The 17,873-nt window shown below is 46.2% G+C and overlaps 1 protein-coding gene across 1 annotated transcript in view; it reads right to left on the reverse strand.

The window, feature by feature from the left end:
• Window positions 1-9,240: 9,240 nt before the first annotated feature.
• The window catches only part of BATF2 (basic leucine zipper ATF-like transcription factor 2), a 48,109-nt gene continuing 39,476 nt past the window's right edge, over window positions 9,241-17,873 (reverse strand). The window contains 2 exon segments of the mRNA XM_030219022.1: window positions 9,241-9,550; window positions 9,553-9,685. Coding sequence (XP_030074882.1) covers window positions 9,300-9,550; window positions 9,553-9,685 — 384 coding nt within the window. The 3' untranslated portion in view covers window positions 9,241-9,299.

The raw sequence follows: 17,873 nt of genomic DNA on the forward strand, positions 1-17,873 counted from the left end.
AACAGCACACTAACCTCGGGACCTAAGGCACTGCGGAGGCATTAGCAATGCAAAGGCAAAGGCTGCAGTCTCTAAGTGATTAATAAAGCCCTTCAACACCAGAGACCACTACTACTATTACTACTACTACTATTTAGCATTTCTATAGCGCTACAAGGCGTACGCAGCTGCAGCAATCTCTAAATAACTACGGAGGCTGTTCAGGCACAAACCACAGAGCAGGCAGAAAGCACAGTGAAACACAGAGAGGCTTCCCACACCCAGGTGTAGTGTAGTGAAGCAATTAGAGTCATGCTGGAAGCAGCCAGCACACACAGAGAGAGAGAGAGAGAGAGAGAGAGAGCTAACCCAGGCAACACCCACAGGTGCAGTATAGTGAGGCAATTAGTGTCATGCTGCTGGATGTAGCCAGCACAGAGAGCCAGAGCTAGCTCAGAAAGGACAGACAGAAGAAACAGGAGCCAGCTAGGAAGCTGACCCCCAGGAACAAGGTAAGTCTGACTGAGGGTGGTCACGGCCACAGATGTGACAGTTGTTGCAGTGCTTCCTGCTCTCCTTATCCTGTGGTGGACCGGCCCAGCTTGTTTCCCTGGTTTACTTCCCTGTTCGCTGCCTGCTCTGACTTCTGCTGGTATCCTGATTACTCTCTGCTCGCTGCCTGCCCTGACTTCTGCTGGTATCCTGACAACTCTCTGCTCGCTGCCTGCCCTGACTGCTGCTGGTATCCTGATTACTTCTCCGGCTTGCTGCCTGCCTAAGACTCTGTTTGGGTTCCTGGAAGCCTCTACTGTGTCTTGCCCTGCCTATTCCAGCGTGCTCTACTTCAGCTGCAGCTTCAGTCCGGCTGCTCCAGTCCTGGTTGTATCAGACTGTCTGTGTTCTGCCTTGTCTCTTGTTTTGGGGAGGGGGGGGGGTTCTCCTGCCATTGCCGCTCCTCGGCAGCGGCCCAAGGGCTCACGTGTCCTCACTAACATGACATTATGTAAGATCTTGCTGATTTATTTGTGTTCTGGCTTGGTAGGTCTATTAGATTGGTCATGTAACCCAGTGATAGGCCGAAAATTATTCTGTAGGCCAAAGAGCATATCCTGAAGGATATGCATGCCTTGATTGGTAGCCAGTGTAACTTTTGGTGGGGCTTAGTGATTTCAAACTGAGAATTTCTGAAAATGAGTCTAGCTGCTGTATTTTGTGCTGTTTGTAATTTCTTAAGGATTTGGTCTTTGCATCCTGCGTAAAATCCATTGTAATAATCCACATGAGCCAGAACCTTGGTTTGGCTCGTGTTGCGGAATACATCTCTTGGGAAATATTGTTTTATGCATTTGAGTTTCCACATTGTGTGGAATATTTTCTTTGTAGTGGCCTTAGCTTGGTTTTCGAGTGATAAGTCACAATCTATGGTTTTCAGGTTTTCTGAGATTAGGAGAGATGAATCCAAGGCATTGATAGTTATGAAGTGTATGGAGATGAGAGTATGGTTTTTTTCCTGTTTAGTTCCAGCATGAAGGCTGATGCCCAGGATTCCATGGTGTTCATGCTGTTTGCAATTTTGGAGGAGCTACTTCCAACTCACAACTACCTCTACTTCATGAAGCAGGTGAAAGCCTGGCTCTTCCCCCCCAGCTTTTAATACCTAGCATGACTGACTATACACCACTCTGCACCTGGACTAGCTTGCTACACACACTGTAACTTTGACCAGTTCCTTAACTGTACAAAGAACTTGCCTTGAATTGAGCCACCCATCTATTTATCCCAATTGACTCTCTACCACCCATCTTGTCCCTATATATATATATATATATATCTGCACTTGGCCCCTCGGCTACATGGTAAGCTGTATTGTAGAACATCATTAGCATCATATCTGTTATTTGAATGTTCTAATACGTGCTTATTACATGTTTCATTAGTATTATGCTGACATATTATTATATCTCTGTTATCTGAATTTCAGTGCTGTTAAATGTGTATATTTTTTATACTGTTTCATGGTAGTCCTATTGTTGCAGGAATTGAGATAGGAATTTGTGATACTTCAGGAGTCAGACAGCACACACCAGTATGAGAGAGAAATCTTCTTTATTTGCCAGCAAACAAAGCAGGACATCAGTTCTAGCTCTCTTCTCTTCTCTTAGCTCTTTGTGTCTTTCTCTCAGCTCTCTGTGTCTTTCTCTCAGCTGCTTCTCTTCTTATGCTGTCTTCTCCTTCTTCTGTCTGTTCCTTCTGTCCTTCTCTTTCTTCTGAGCTCCTTCTGACGTAAACTGCTTCTGCTCCCACTTAAATAGGGTCCTAAGCCCTCCTCCTAGCCTAGCCCCCTTTACTCCCAATTGGTTAAGAAATTGATTGGCTACCTTGCCTCAACCAATCATTACTTTTGAAATATCAGTTACATAGGTTCCAGACATCCTAAACTGACCTGTGACCTGGGGCCCCTCATGCCAGACATTTGGTCTCCAGTCTCTTACATTTCTCATTATGATTGATGTCTCATCTATAGCTTAAACTGGATTCCCTTAGAGACTAAGAGGCCCCATCTAACATTGGTTATTCTCATATTCCTAATCAGCTTCATACTACCTACTAACTAAACTCTGGCATTCATTAAAGAGGTCAAAAGTCAGTCTTACTTAATAGCATACATATCAGGCTATTACTTCCAGGAGGCCAGTCCTACACTTAGCTATAATTAATCAAGGAGAAGAGAGCTGACTAGCCCTGACCTCGTTCACCTTTCAGCTTCCTTCACAAAACTAGCTAAGACCACAGAAAACTCAAAACATATGTTGGCCTCTCCACAACAGACAAAGAGTAACATTAGATTTAAAAAGGTATTCTACATTTAACTACACAGAGTAAACATATTCTAAAATAAGCATTCTTATAAGACATATCTAAACATCAGGAATATCTAGAATTATTTAGAATCTAACTATTTCCTTATAACAAAATCTACATATCAAGAACTTCTGAAATAGTATTTCAGCCTTTTAAACTTCAGCATGTCTGGCTCATTCCTTTGTTCATTCATAATAGTTTACAGCTGTGCCAGCATTTAGCAATCCATCCCTCACAAGGGTCTTTCTGACCTTTCTGACCCAGCCCGGCAAGACTTTCAAATAATATGAACCATCTGGCATACCTTCACTTCAGTTGCAAAGTAAAAAGTTAGAATTCTAACTTCAAGCTTTTAACAGAATTAACCCTTCATATGATTTCTTATATATATATAATTATTCTTTGCTCATGGCTGCCTCACTATTAGGTTTTAATTTGCCATTCTCAAGTTTACCTCATTTATTGTATTTTTGTTTATATTTGATCATTTTTACTATTGTTATGCTACTAAAAAAACTGTAAGCTTTATGTTAATCTGTACCTGCTGTACACTGCCTTGGGTGAATCTCTTCATTATGGCAGTTAAATCCCAATAAATAAATAAAAAAATACCTCTTTTTCTAGTCATAGCTCAAGGCAAGTTATATTCAGTCCCCCCCTCCCCCAAAGAGGCTGAAGAGAACAGGCAGTGTAAGCCAATCTGCTCCATCCCTCCCCCCCCTCCCCCCTCCCCCCAATCAGAGGACAACCAGCTGATTCTGGCCCAGAGCGGAGCCCTGTGCCTCCCTAGCCAAGGAAGGAGAGGAGAAGAGTTGCAGAACAGGATAAGCTTCCAGGCAGGGGGAATTAATGATGAGCTGGTGGGGAGGTCAAGGGAGAACTCAAGGACCATGAGGAATTGGTGATGAGATTCAAGGTGTACAGAAGGGATGAGATCAACATGGAGAAATAATGAGGGAGCCTGGGTCATGCAGAATGATAAATAGCTTGGATCTTGGCCATACAAATGACTCAAAGATTAAGCAGGCAGTCTATTGCTACAGGTACAAAATAAGTACCTATATCCTATATAATAAAAAGCACCTCCAACATTCTGAAGCTGACTCTGTGGCACTGTGCATCTCTCTCTCTTACACTGTCTGTAAAACACAGTGTCACTCTCAGTCTCTCACATGGGCAACTGTATGTTGCATTCTCACGAGTAAGGAGCTCTTCTGACGTGATTGTTAAACTGATTGAAGGGCCTGAACAAGGAAAACTTTACCACATTGTAACACAGTTTACACAAAAAATATTGTACATAAAGAAATCTTACAAATGTAAACAACAATTATATTCAGAATACAACCATGGAAACATTAATGGCAGGAACTCATTACATTGCTAGCGCCCGTTTCATTGCGTTAAGAAACGGGCCTTTTTTTACTAGTATAATATGTAAACCGCTTTGATTGTAACTAAAGAAAGGTGGTATATATGAAATCCTATCCCTGTCCCCCTTAAACATGCTATGAAAGGGAATAGAAAGCCAGTGGAAGCTCCACAATACAGGTGTTATCTGTGCATGGTATTTGGCTCTTGAGATGACCTGAGCTGCCACAGTTTGACCTAATATGAGATGGGATTTCCTCTCCCCCTGCACTGGGAAGGTACGTTCCTTTCCCCTGTCAGAATATCTTGTTATTTGAGATAGTTACATGCTGTCAATCTGTATTACACCTTTGTTGCTGGCATTTGTGTTTGCCTGGAAAATAAATGTTCTATTAGATAGAAAGGGTTAGATTTAGGTAAAAAGTAACAGCTTTTCACATGTGACAGAGGGATAGAAACAACTTTATTTCAGCCACCTACACATTCTCAATCAAAGGTATAAAAAAACATGACAACACAAGGCATCACAGTTATCATAATAAAGAATAAATATGTATGTAATATGGAGAGAAAGCTGTTATTGTGCAAATGGTGTACATTCTCGGTACTTCACAATATTTCACAGCAATGTTCTTCAACTACTGAAGACCAGTGTATGCATTTGTATAGTCACTGTGACAATTTAAAACAGTCAACTGCTTAGATGTGCCTCCTAGACTGGGTTGGGAAACACTTTCAACAGACATGAGGTAGAGCTAGTTTTTTACCCTCCCCCCCCCCCCCCCCCCCCCCCCCCCCACAATAATCCACATTGTCCTTTGTAATGCTTAGAACAGGGCTTCCCAACTCTACTCTGGGGACCCCACAGCCAGACAACTTTGCAGATTACCCACAAATTGATCCCTTACGTATTCAGTCTAGATATCCTGAAAACTCAGCTGGCCTTAGGATCCCTAATACATGTTTGGGAAGCTCTGGCTTAGAACCTACCATATTAGTGTAAAAAAAAAAAAGTGAGGCCATGAGCAGGGTCAGGTTCATTGCTAATGATAGCCATGCACCATGCAGATCCAGGGTCTGGATGTCTAGCACCATAAGCTTTGCCATCAAACTCCATCCCCTCCCTCCCAATCTGCACTTGTATATTTGCATTTCCAATCTCTCCAAGCAATGCAGAGACTAAAGATTTCCAACCCTGTAAAGAAAATCAGGACCGACTCAGCCATCCCCAGCGCTCAGAGCCTCCAAGTATCCAATTTGGTGACCAGTGGCTAGTGCCGCTCTAAAGTTATAGGATCTTAACGCCCAGCTGTTTTGAGGTTCTGTAACCTTGCCTTTGATGCACAGATAAAGCCAGTCCCAGAATACCACTGCCAGGGCAATTAAAGATAAAACAAAACCAACAAACAAAAAGGGAAGACCCAATGACTTAGAAGGTAATAGAGAGGAGTGAAATAGGACGTGTAGTTTCCATCATCCCTGGAAAGATGGGATTTTCAACGTCATCTGATGGCTGCAGCCTCTCCCAGACCATGCTGCACTGCAGCCCATAAGGATCAGAGCTGGAACACTAGAAGCATTGTGTGTTTGGTGCCTCTTTTTTTTTTTTACAGGCCTGCTTTGATATCCCTGAGTGACTCAGAGAGGTTTTAATGTAGTTATCTTCAACATTTGGGGAACCACCCTTGCCTCATTCACATCCATTCCAGGCTGTTCCCTTGCCTCATTCACATCCATTCTAGGCCTATTCCTGTCAACAGATGGTTCTTGTATGGGCTACATTGATCGGACCACCCAGACTTCTTAAAGCTGTCCTGGAAATTTCACTGCTAGTCAGATTTTCAGAATATCCACAATTGATGAGCATGAGAAATTTGGCATACATTAAAAATATGGTATATGGAAATTTCTCTCATGCATTTATTTACTAGGAGTAGCCTGCAACACCAACTGACCGCAGAGCATCCAGGATAACTTTGCAAAACCCTGCTTTAGACAGAGTACAGGACAGTCTCAAATATTTGTGCACTGGGTTGGAAGCTTCCTACCCCCATTGCTCCAAGTTGCTTCTACCCTGCAAGAAGTTATCTTCTCTCTTACCCAACACTACAGAGCTTCAGAAGCAGTACCTATTAACATGCTGCTGGGGCAATTAGCTCCAATTTTACCCTACAGTGAGGGCCAGGAAATGCCTAACTCAGACCTTCACCTTTGATCAGGGGTTCTCAACCCAACCCTCAGGACTCACCTAGGCAATCAGATTTTCAGGATCTCCACAAAGAATAAGCATAGAATAGAAATAGTGCATGCAAATTTATCTCATGCATATTTACTGTAGAGATCCTGAGAACCTAACTGACTAGGTGCATCTCAAAGTCTAGGTTGAGAACCCCTACCTTACCACCCCGTTTACTAATGCCAACACAGCCCATTACCGTGCGGGTTAGTAAACAAGGGGGTTAAGCATTAGGCTGGACAAGACCAGTTTAAAAAAATGTTTAAAAAAAAATGCAGTGCTTAACAGCCCTTTGCCAGTCTGTCTTTCTTCTCCAAGCCATATCACCGCTCCCTCCAATGACACCAAACTCTTACTTTAGCAAATCATTTGAATAATGTATACTCATATTGTTTTACAGTTTTGAAATATATGTAGTGCAATTGCTGTAGTTTTACTGGTTCTAGATAAACAGAGTATGACAGATAAACTAATCTGCCCAATTTCATTCCTACTACCTGACTATTCCTTCACACTCCTTTTCCCCAACCATTAAAAATCCTCTGTGCTTATCCCAGACTTTATTGAGTACTGTTACTTACTTTTTTTTTTTTTTTTTTTCTTAGTGGAGGTGGTGGAGAAGAGGCTTATACTTTTAAATTGCTAACAAGAAAAATAGTAATGTATTTTTAAATGATCTGGAAATGGAAAAGAGAAGTGAGGTAATGAAAGATGCAGATGACACAAAGCTATTCAAAGCTGTTTAAATCACATGCAGGCTGTGAGACATTGCAAGAAGACCTTAGGAAATTGGAAGATAGGATATTCAAGTGGCAGGTAAAATTTAATGTAGACAAGTACAAAGTGATGCACATTGGGAAGAATAATCCAAATCATAGCTATTTGATGCTAAGTTAGGTGTCACCACCCAAGAAAAAGATCTAGGTGTCGTTATGGACAATATATTGAAACTTGCTCAGCGTGCAGTGGCAGCAGCCAAAAAAGCAAATGGAATGTTAGGAACTATTAAGAAAGGCACAGAAAATAAAGCAAAGAAATTTATAATGCTTCTTTACTGCTCCATGGTGAGACCTCGCCTTGAGTATTAGATGCAATTCTGGTCACCACATCTCAAAAGATATAGCAGAATTTTAAAGAGATACAAAGAAGGCCAACCAAAATGATTAAGAAGATGGAACTCCTCTCATTTGAGGAAAACCTTAAGAGGTTAGGGCTCTCCAGTTTGGAGAAGAGAAAGCTGAGGGGAGATACGATACAGATTTACAAAATCCTGAGTGGAGTAGAAAGGCTAAACGTCAATTGATTGTTTACTCTTTCAAAAAGTACAAAACTAGGGGACACTACATGGTAATACTTTTAAAACAAATAGAGGAAAATACTTTTTCAATCAGTGAATAGTTAAAGCTCTGGAACTTATCTGGGTTAACATATCTGGGTTTTAAAAAGGTTTAGACAAGTGTGGAGGAAAAGTCCATAAACTGCTATTAAGGTAGACATGGGGAAAGCCACTACTTATCCCTGGGTTCAGTAATCTGGAGTCTTGCTACTGAGGCCCCACTTGGAGTATTGTGTTCAGTTTTGGAGGCCATATCTTGCTAAGGATGTAAAAAGACTGGAAGTGATGCAAAGAAAAGCTATAAAAATGGTGTGGCATTTGCGTTGCAAACCGTATGAGGAGAGACTTGCCGACCTGAACATGTATACCTTGGAGGAAAGGAGAAACAGGGGTGACATGATACAGACGTTCAAATATTTGAAAGGTATTAATCCCGCTAACAAACCTTTTCCGGAGACGGGAAGGCAGTAGAACTAGAGGACATGAATTGAGGCTGAAGGGGGGCAGACTCAGGAGTAATATCAGGAAGTATTTTTTTCATGGAAAGGGTGGTAGATACATTGAGTGCCCTCCCATGGGAGATGATGGAGATGAAAACGATAATAGAATTCAAACATGCGTGGGATAAACACAAAGGAATCCTGATTAGAAGGAATGGATCCACGGAATCTTAGCAGAGATTGGGTGGCAACGCCGGTAATTGGGAAGCTAAACCAGTGTTGGGCAGACTTTTACGGTCTACATCCTGATCGTAACTGAATAGATATGGATGGGCTGGAGTGTAAATTTTAAGGGGCTTCGACATTAACTTCAGAACTTTTAGTACAAGAACAGTTGCTGGGCAGACTTTTACGGTCTGTGCCCTGAGAATAGCAAGGTCAAGTCAAACTCATATATAAAATTAGCTTTATCTTGTTTGGCAGACTAGATGGACTATTCAGATCTTTATCTGCTGTCATTTACTAGGTTACTATCTAGAAATCTGCCAGGTACTGTTGACCTGGATTGGCCGCTGTTGGAAGCAGGATACTGGCCTACATAGACCTTTGGTCTGACCCACTATAGCAATTCCTATGTTCTTTATCCTCAGTCCCCTACCACTGAGGATCCTCTGATTATCCTAGACTTTACCCCCACTCCTCCACTACTGAGGCTCCTCTGTACTTATACTAGGTTTTTTTGAATATTGTTACTGACTTTTTTCTCCACCACCTCCACTGGAAAAAAAAAGGAGGCTTTGGTCATTGTGGTAACTTTTAAATTGCCAACATGTAAGACGGAAAAAAGGAACTTGTAAGGTTTTAAAAGCTCATGTGCCTTACCAACAGCACAGGGGACAGTACCCAGTAATGAATCACAGGATTTTGGCTCTCACCTTCTTTCTTCTTTGAGGCAATCATAATTCTCCCTTCCCCTCCCCCCCCCCCCCCCCCCCCCCCCACAAAAAATTTCCTTGGCTCGTATTCCAGTCCATACTGGCTCAACAAAACGTTACAAGATCAGAACACATGCTTGTTAGCATTGTATGGAACCAGGGCTTGCCCCACGAACCATGGCTCCTGACAAACCATTCAGCTTGATGGTCTGTGTTCTGGCATCATGAAACACTGGGAGCATCCATACAGATATGGCGATATGAGGCAGAAGGGGTGTTGCAATGCAGCAACAGCACAGTAGTCTTACAGAAGAAGCTGAGAAATAGTTCATTACTTCCCCTTCAGCCCCAGCACCTCCTCCGGCCATAGTGGATTCTGTAGGAGGTCCAAGCAGAAGTCAGGGCAGCGTGGGACACAGATCATCTCATGCTCCCTCAGAACCTTGGTCAGCTGCTTCAGCTCCTGCTGCAGGGCATGGATCTCCTTCCGCAAGGTGTCATTCTCCCTTTCCAGCTGCTCGTGTTCCTGGACAAAAAAGAAAAAAAAAATCTTTGAAAATCTGCCTTGAGAAAAAAGAAACAGGGATGGAATAAGCCGTCCTGGCAGAGCTGCTGACCCAGTAAATCACAGCAAGAATAAGCTGAGCCAGTCTTGGCATTGCTCCCAGTGTATCTGTAGTGTCTCTGGAAAAAGAAGGACCTTAAAGTCCTCTACATGTATTTATTTATTTGCATTTATAGCCCACCTATACCCAAGTAGACTATAATAAAAAAACATTTATAAAGGCAGTTGCAAACAATAAACACAACAAAAACACACACCTCTACTGAACCAAATATGCTGTGCTATCCTTCGTTATCCTAATATCCAAATTACTAAAACATTAGGAAAAGCACATTAAAAAAATATTTCTTAAACTGTAACAAATTCACACACAAGCGCAAATATCTAGGCAACCGATTCCACATCAGTGGACCAGCCACTGAAAACATAGCCGCCTTTGTATCTGAACACAACACCGAGACTAACGGTTACTTTGCAGTTGATTCACTGCAAAATCCGAGGTAAATAATAAGGAATAGTCTGATGTATAAGTGTCAAAACCTTGTACTGAATACTATATTTCATTGGCAACCAATGCAGCTGTTTCAAGATTGGTGTAATATGTACAAACTTAACACCCCATATTCATCCTGGGCTTAATGGACCTTCAGTCTGTCCCAGTATGGCAACGCTTATGTTCTTATCATAGCTGCTGGATTTTGAATAACCTGCAAAGCCTAACAACAGGCGGTCACAGTGACCAAATACAATACATTATAATTGTCTACCTGACCAGACCCTGAAGACTCAAAACCAGCAGGTGACCCCTGCACAAACCCTGAGGGGGGCCTAAAATCCCAGTTTTGGTTTGCTTAGTAACGAGAATCAAGTACACAGGAGATGTATGGGGTGCTTCTATTGCTGAAGTGTTCTTCTAAGGTTGGATTTCTTTATGGAAATCAGGTGAGAAGAAAAAAAAGTGACAGTCATATGTATCTTCACTAACCCGTCTGTTGCTCCACGTACAAAATAAGTACAGGCATATAATATTTTATTTATTTATTTTATTGCATTTGTATCCCACATTTTCCCACCTCTTTGCAGACTCAATGTGGCTTACAATAGATCATGAGTAGTGGCAACATTTATGAAAGTATACATTTAGCTTACAGGAGGGTCTTGCTAACATGATAATGAAAAAAAACATACTAGTAACAAACACATATCGCAAGGCATATGTAAAAGGATATGTAAACTGCTTTGATTGTAACCACAGAAAGGCTGTATATCAAATCCCATCTTCTTTCCCTATATGAAAGAGTGATGTGGTAGCTGTGTTAGTCCACTTTTAAAGGTTATAAATAGAAATAAAACGAAATACAGAAAAGAAAATAAGATGATACCTTTTTTATTGGACTTACAATACATTTTTTGATTAGCTTTCAAAGGTAACCCTTCTTCTTCAGCTCATATGAACGGAAAAAGAAGGGTTACCTTTGAAAGCTAATCAAAAAATGTATTGTTAGACCAATAAAAAAGGTATCATCTTATTTTCTTTTCAGTTTTGTTTTGCTATATGAAAGGCAACTTGCATATGAAGGGAAAAGAGATGAACAGCCTCATGAGGGCGCTATAAGATAAGAGATGGGACAGTCAACAGAAAAAATCCATCACATGTCTGACACCAGACTTGCAGAGAACAGATCCCCTCTTCAATAGGTGCTCATGTCTTTGAAAAAGCTACCAAAGACAGCAGAAGAATCAGATTTTAAACCTTCTCTGGGGCAGGCAAAGCCCTACTGTAACACATCCTGAGCACAGGTTTGGAGAGGCAAGTAATTAAATCCAAAACCCAAATCCAACCTGTTCCTTACAGTCTAGGGCCAACAGGATGAACTGGTTGAAAATCCTCCTGCAATTTCTCTCTCTACTGGTCTATGCTCAATTATAATAACATGAAGAGAGTACAGCTGGTGAAAAATATGGCTGTAAAGCTTATTTCATATGCCAAGCATTTCAATCATGTGACTCCATTATTAATGAAAGAACACTGGTTGCCAGAGTCAAATATCAGAATCTTCTTTTGACAGTTCGCACTCTGCTCAGGACTGCCACTCTATCTGCACAATCTGATCATATCTTATATTCCTGCTGGCCCTCTCTGATCCCAAGCAAGTGTTTCTAACTCCAACCGGAGCTTGAGTGTACTTTACAATCAGCAATTTATGCCTGGCCCCTTTGCTGTAAAATAGTCTGTCTCGGCAGATTTGTCTGTTATCTTTATGGCTAAGCTTAAAACAGCATTGAAGACAATTTTCTATGCCCAGGCATTTGAAGCTTGTTAAGGAACTGTAGTTCCAGGGCTAGGGAGGGAGGGCAGGAAGGTAAAATTATGTATCATACCTGATAATTTTCTTTCCATTAATCATAGCTGATCAATCCATAGACTGGTGGGTTGTGTCCATCTACCAGCAGGTGGAGATAGAGAGCAATCCTTTTGCCTCCCTATATGTGGTCATGTGCTACCGGAAACTCCTCAGTATGTCGATATCAAAGCTCCATCCGCAGGACTCAGCACTTAGAGAATTACACCCACAAAGGGACACTCTGCCCAGCTCACCACCACCGAAACGGGGGAGGGGAATTAACCCAGCTCATCCCCACACAAGTGGGGGAGGGGAATCCGTCCAGCTCATCCCCGCGGAGTGGGGGAGGGACACCACCCCGCCGATGCGGGGGGATCTGGCTTATCCTGCAACCGCAACCGCGGGAGGAGCTGACTGACCCTAACACCGCCGAAGCGGGAGGGGTACAAAGCTGCCCTACAGCCGCACGAAGCGGGAGGGAGCGCCGGCAGAATTTAGGTCTCAATCCAGCCCCGTAAAACGGAGGGGAGAGGAATGCAGCAGCTCACTGTAACACAAAATCGTCTCAACTCCTGAAGAATCCAATTGAAAAAACTTGAACACTAAGTCCTCCTGAACAGGAACTGAAGACTAAACTTGAACCTGAAATGCAACCAGAATATAAACAGTACAGATATCTGGGAGGGGCTATGGATTGATCAGCTATGATTAACAGAAAGAAAATGATCAGGTATGATACATAATTTTACCTTCCATATCATCATGCTGATCAATCCATAGACTGGTGGGATGTACCGACGCAGTACTCATCCAGGGCGGGACATAGAAATCCCTGACCGCAACACTGAAGCTCCAAACCGGGCCTCCGCCCGAGCAGCCACAGTCAAGCGGTAATGCCTAGAGAAGGTATGAGCTGATGCCCAAGTTGCCGCCTTGCAAATCTCTTCCAAGGAGACGGACCTGGCCTCCGCCATCGAGGCCGCCTGAGCTCTAGTGGAGTGAGCCTTCAGCCGGATAGGCGGCACCTTCCCTGCGGCCACATAAGCCGCTGCAATGGCTTCCTTGACCCATCTTGCCACTGTAGGCTTAGCAGCCTGCAGACCCTTACGAGGACCTGCAAACAGGACAAACAGATGATCCGACTTCCGGAAATCATTGGTCACTTCCAAGTATCTGATAATGACTCGTCTCACATCTAGATATTTAAGAGCAGAGTACTCCTCTGGGTAGTCCTCCCTACGAAAGGATGGGAGACAGAGCTGCTGATTCACATGGAAGCGAGAAACAATCTTGGGCAGGAAGGAAGGCACTGTGCGAATAGACACTCCTGCCTCAGTGAACTGCAGAAAAGGCTCTCGACATGATAGGGCCTGGAGCTCGGAAACTCTTCTGGCTGAAGTGATAGCCACCAAAAAGACTGCTTTCAACGTCAGGTCTTTCAGAGATGCCCTCGACAAGGGTTCAAAAAGCGGCTTCTGCAAGGCTCTTAGCACCAGGTTGAGATTCCACGCAGGCACCACTGAGTGCAGAGGAGGGCGCAGGTGATTAACTCCCCTGAGAAAACGCACCACATCTGGCTGCGAAGCCAGGGAAGCACCCTTCAGGTGGCCCCTGAAGCAAGCCAGAGCCGCTACCTGGACTTTAAGGGAACTGAGCGACAGGCCTTTCTCCAGACCTTCTTGCAGGAACGCCAACACTGAAGAAATTGGAGCAGTGAAGGGAGAAAGTGAGCCTGCTTCACACCACGCTGCAAAGATACGCCAAACCCTGGCGTAAGCAGTAGAAGTAGAGCGCTTCCTCGCTCTCAGCATAGTGGCGATGACCTTGTCTGAGAAGCCCTTCTTCCTTAGACGCTGCCGCTCAATAGCCAGGCCGTAAGACCAAAGGGGGAGGGATCCTCCATCACCACGGGACCCTGATGCAACAGGCCCTGCTCCACAGGCAGCCGCAGAGGGTCGTCCACTGAGAGCCTGATCAAGTCCGCATACTAGGGACATCTGGGCCAGTCCGGACCCACCAGGATTATCCGGCCCGGATGCTTTGCCACCCGGTCTAATACCCTGCCCAACATGGGCCAGGGCGGGAACACATAGAGAAGCTCCTGTGTCGGCCACTGTTGGAGAAGAGCATCTACTCCCAGAGATCGAGGGTCCCGTCCTCTGCTGAAAAAGCGCGGCACTTGGCAATTGGCCGATGACGCCATCAGATCTAGGCTCGGCTGGCCCCAGCGCTTCGTGATGTCCAAGAACGCCTGAGCCGATAACTGCCACTCTCCAGGATCCAAGGTATGGCGACTGAGAAAGTCCTCCTTGACATTCATGACTCCGGCAATGTGGGCCGCTGACAGCTGTTCCAGGTTCGCTTCCGCCCACTGGCATAGATTCATGGCCTCCTTGGCTAGAGGGGCGCTCTTGGTACCTCCCTGGCGGTTGACATAGGCCACAGCCGTGGCATTGTCCGACAGGACCCGTACTGGCTTCAACGCCAGTACCGGGAGGAACTCCAAAAGCGCCAACCAAATGGCTCTGAGTTCCAGGAGGTTGATAGACCACTTTGCCTCTGCAGGAGACCAGAGCCCCTGCGCTGTCCTTCCCAAGCAGTGGGCTCCCCAGCCCGTCAAAGAGGCGTCCGTCGTGACGACAATCCACTCCGGGGTCACAAGAGGCATTCCTGCAGACAACTTGTCTGTCTTCAGCCACCAGCTCAGCGCCTTGCGCACTGCTGGGTCCAAGGGAAGGCGCACAGCATAATCCTCCGACACTGGAGTCCAGCGCTGCAGCAGAGAGTGTTGTAGTGGTCTCATATGAGCCCTGGCCCAGGGCACTACTTCCATCGTGGCCATCATAGAGCCCAACAGCTGCACATAGTCCCAAGCCCGAAGAGGAGAGGCTACTAGGAACTGGTCCACCTGAGCCTGAAGCTTGACAATCCGATTGTCTGGCAGGAACACTCTGCCCACTTGGGTGTCGAAACAGACTCCCAGATACTCCAGGGACTGAGTCAGGCGCAGCTGGCTTTTCTCCCAGTTGATGATCCACCCCAGGGAGCTCAAAAGAGCAATCACCCGGTCCACAGCTTTGCCGCACTCTGCATAAGAGGGGGCTCGGATCAACCAGTCGTCCAGATAAGGATGGACTTGTACTCCTTCCTTTCGCAGGAAGGCCGCGATGACCACCATTACTTTGGAGAAGGTCCGCGGAGCAGTAGCCAACCCGAATGGGAGGGCTCTGAACTGGAAGTGTCGGCCCAAGACTGCAAAACGCAGAAAGCGTTGATGAGGAGGCCAGATGGGAATATGCAAATACGCTTCCTTGATGTCCAAGGATGCCAGGAACTCCCCTGCCTTCACTGCCGCTATAACAGAGCGGAGAGTCTCCATGCGAAAGTGCCGAACTTTCAAGGTCCGATTGACCCCTTTGAGGTCGAGGATAGGCCGAACAGAACCTCCTTTCTTTGGTACCACAAAGTAAATGGAGTAACGTCCCTTGCCAAGCTGATTTTCTGGCACCAGAACGACCGCACCCAAGCGGATCAGATTGTCCAGAGTCTGCTGCACTGCCACAGCTTTGACCGGAGACTTGCAGGGAGAGAGTACAAACCCGTCTCTTAAGGGTCGGCAGAACTCTAGCTTGTAGCCGTCTCTGATGACTTCCAGCACCCAAGCGTCTGAAGTTACCCTGGTCCACTCGCCCAGAAACGAGGACAGGCGTCCTCCAATCTGCACTGGGCCATGGACCAGGGCCCCGTCATTGGGTACGAGACCCTGGGGGAGGACCGGAGGGCGCACCTCCGGGACGGCGGTCTCTGCGAAAGGAATGCTGCTTGGGGGAGAAGTTCCTTTTGAAGGAAGAGGGGGCAAAGGAACCCGACTTGCCCGGGCGGTACCGACGGGCTTCCTGAAACCGTCCTCTGGAGCTACCGGGACGAGCACTGGCCCGAGCCCTGACCTCTGGTAACCTCTTGCCCTTAGACGTGCCGAGATCGGTCACAATTTTGTCCAGCTCGACCCCAAAGAGCAGCTTGCCTTTAAAAAGCAACTTAGCCAGGCGGGACTTAGAGGCGTGGTCAGCAGACCAATGCTTCAGCCAAAGCCACCGCCGCGCAGAGACTGTCTGAGCCATACCTTTAGCCGAGGCTCTCAAGACATCATACAGCAAGACTGCCAAATAAGCCAAGCCCGATTCCAGGGCCGGCCAATCAGCCCTCAAAGAAGGATCCGAGGGGGAAGCCCGCTGCACAATCGTCAGGCACGCCCTGGCCACATAGGAGCCGCAAACTGAGGCCTGCAAACTTAAAGCAGCCGCCTCGAAGGACGACCTTAAGGCCGCCTCCAATCTTCTGTCTTGGGCATCCTTTAGGGCCGTGCCACCTTCCACCGGCAATGCCGTTTTCTTAGTCACCGCAGTGATTAAAGAATCCACGGTAGGCCAAAGAAAGGCCTCCCGTTCACTTTCAGGCAGAGGATAGAGGCGGGACATAGCCCTAGCCACTTTGAGGCTCGCTTCCGGGACATCCCATTGAGCCGAAATCAAGGTGTGCATGGCATCATGCATGTGGAAGGTTCTAGGCGGGCGCTTCATCCCCAGCATAATGGCGGAGCCAACAGGGGCTGAGGGAGAGACGTCCTCCGGAGAGGAAATCTTCAAAATGCTCATGGCCTGCACTAACAGGTTGGGCAAGTCCTCTGAGCGAAAAATCCGCACTGCAGAGGGGTCATCCGCTCCATCCGAGCGGGAATCCGTCTCCTCCAAGGAATCCCCAAAGGACCGTTGGGAGAACCCAGATACGCTGCCCTCATCTACATCAGAGGAGACAGAGTCCTCTAAGGCCTGGAAATCCACCTGAGGGCGTTTACTTCCGGGGGCCTCAACCCCTTTATCGGACAAGGGACCCGGGGCAGCGTTTTGCATAAGGAAGGCCTGATGCAGCAGCAAAATGAACTCGGGGGAGAAACCCCCCAGACTGTGCACTTCAGCAGCCTGGGCACAGCCCTAGACGCACCCTCAACCGGCGCTCGCAAGAGCGGGGGAGAAACATGCTGCGCATCCAAAATGGCGTCCGGCGCAACACTCCGCGAAGGAGCCGCGCGGGAAGAACGGCGCTTAACTTTGGCCGCTTTTTTGCCGTCGCCCAAATCAAGAGCGGCCATAGAATTAACGTCTCCCACCTCAAGGGCGGCCCAAGAAGAAGCCGTCCGAGCAGAGTGGCCGGCCAAGATGGCGGAGGCGAACAGCGGGGGATGGGCATTTATGGCGGGAAAACCCGCCGCACCGGAGGAAGAACCGGGACACTGACCGGCCTCCAAACTGACACCCAACAAGGGCGAATCAGACTTTAAGACCCCCGCATCCCCGCTAGAAGCGCACACACTGTCCGGGGAGCGATTCTTTGCGCCCTCGCCCTCCGACGCCATAGGCCACATGGAGACCGATCGAGGAACCCCCTGCCTGCTACAAAAAGGTAAAAATTACCTGCTTCTCGCTCCGAGCTGTAACGAACTGGTGTCTCAGTGAGTAGCTGCAATAAACGTTGAAATAAACGTTGAAATAAACGCCCTTAAGGACGTCCAAAATTTTTTTTTTTTTTTTAACGGAGCCAGCGGGAGGGGGGAGAAAAGGAGGGACCTGGCACCACCAGGTTTGCACTTGCTCAAGAAGAGCCCTCAACCCCAGGTACTCAACAAAACCTAAAAATTAGGCTTGGAGACCTAGCCAGAGCTGCTGCTGTGTGTGACCACCACCTGCTGAGATAGAGAACATACTGAGGAGTTTCCGGCAGCACATGACCACATATAGGGAGGCAAA

Source organism: Microcaecilia unicolor, chromosome 11 (genome assembly GCF_901765095.1).
Source record: "Microcaecilia unicolor chromosome 11, aMicUni1.1, whole genome shotgun sequence".
Lineage (NCBI taxonomy): Eukaryota > Metazoa > Chordata > Amphibia > Gymnophiona > Siphonopidae > Microcaecilia > Microcaecilia unicolor.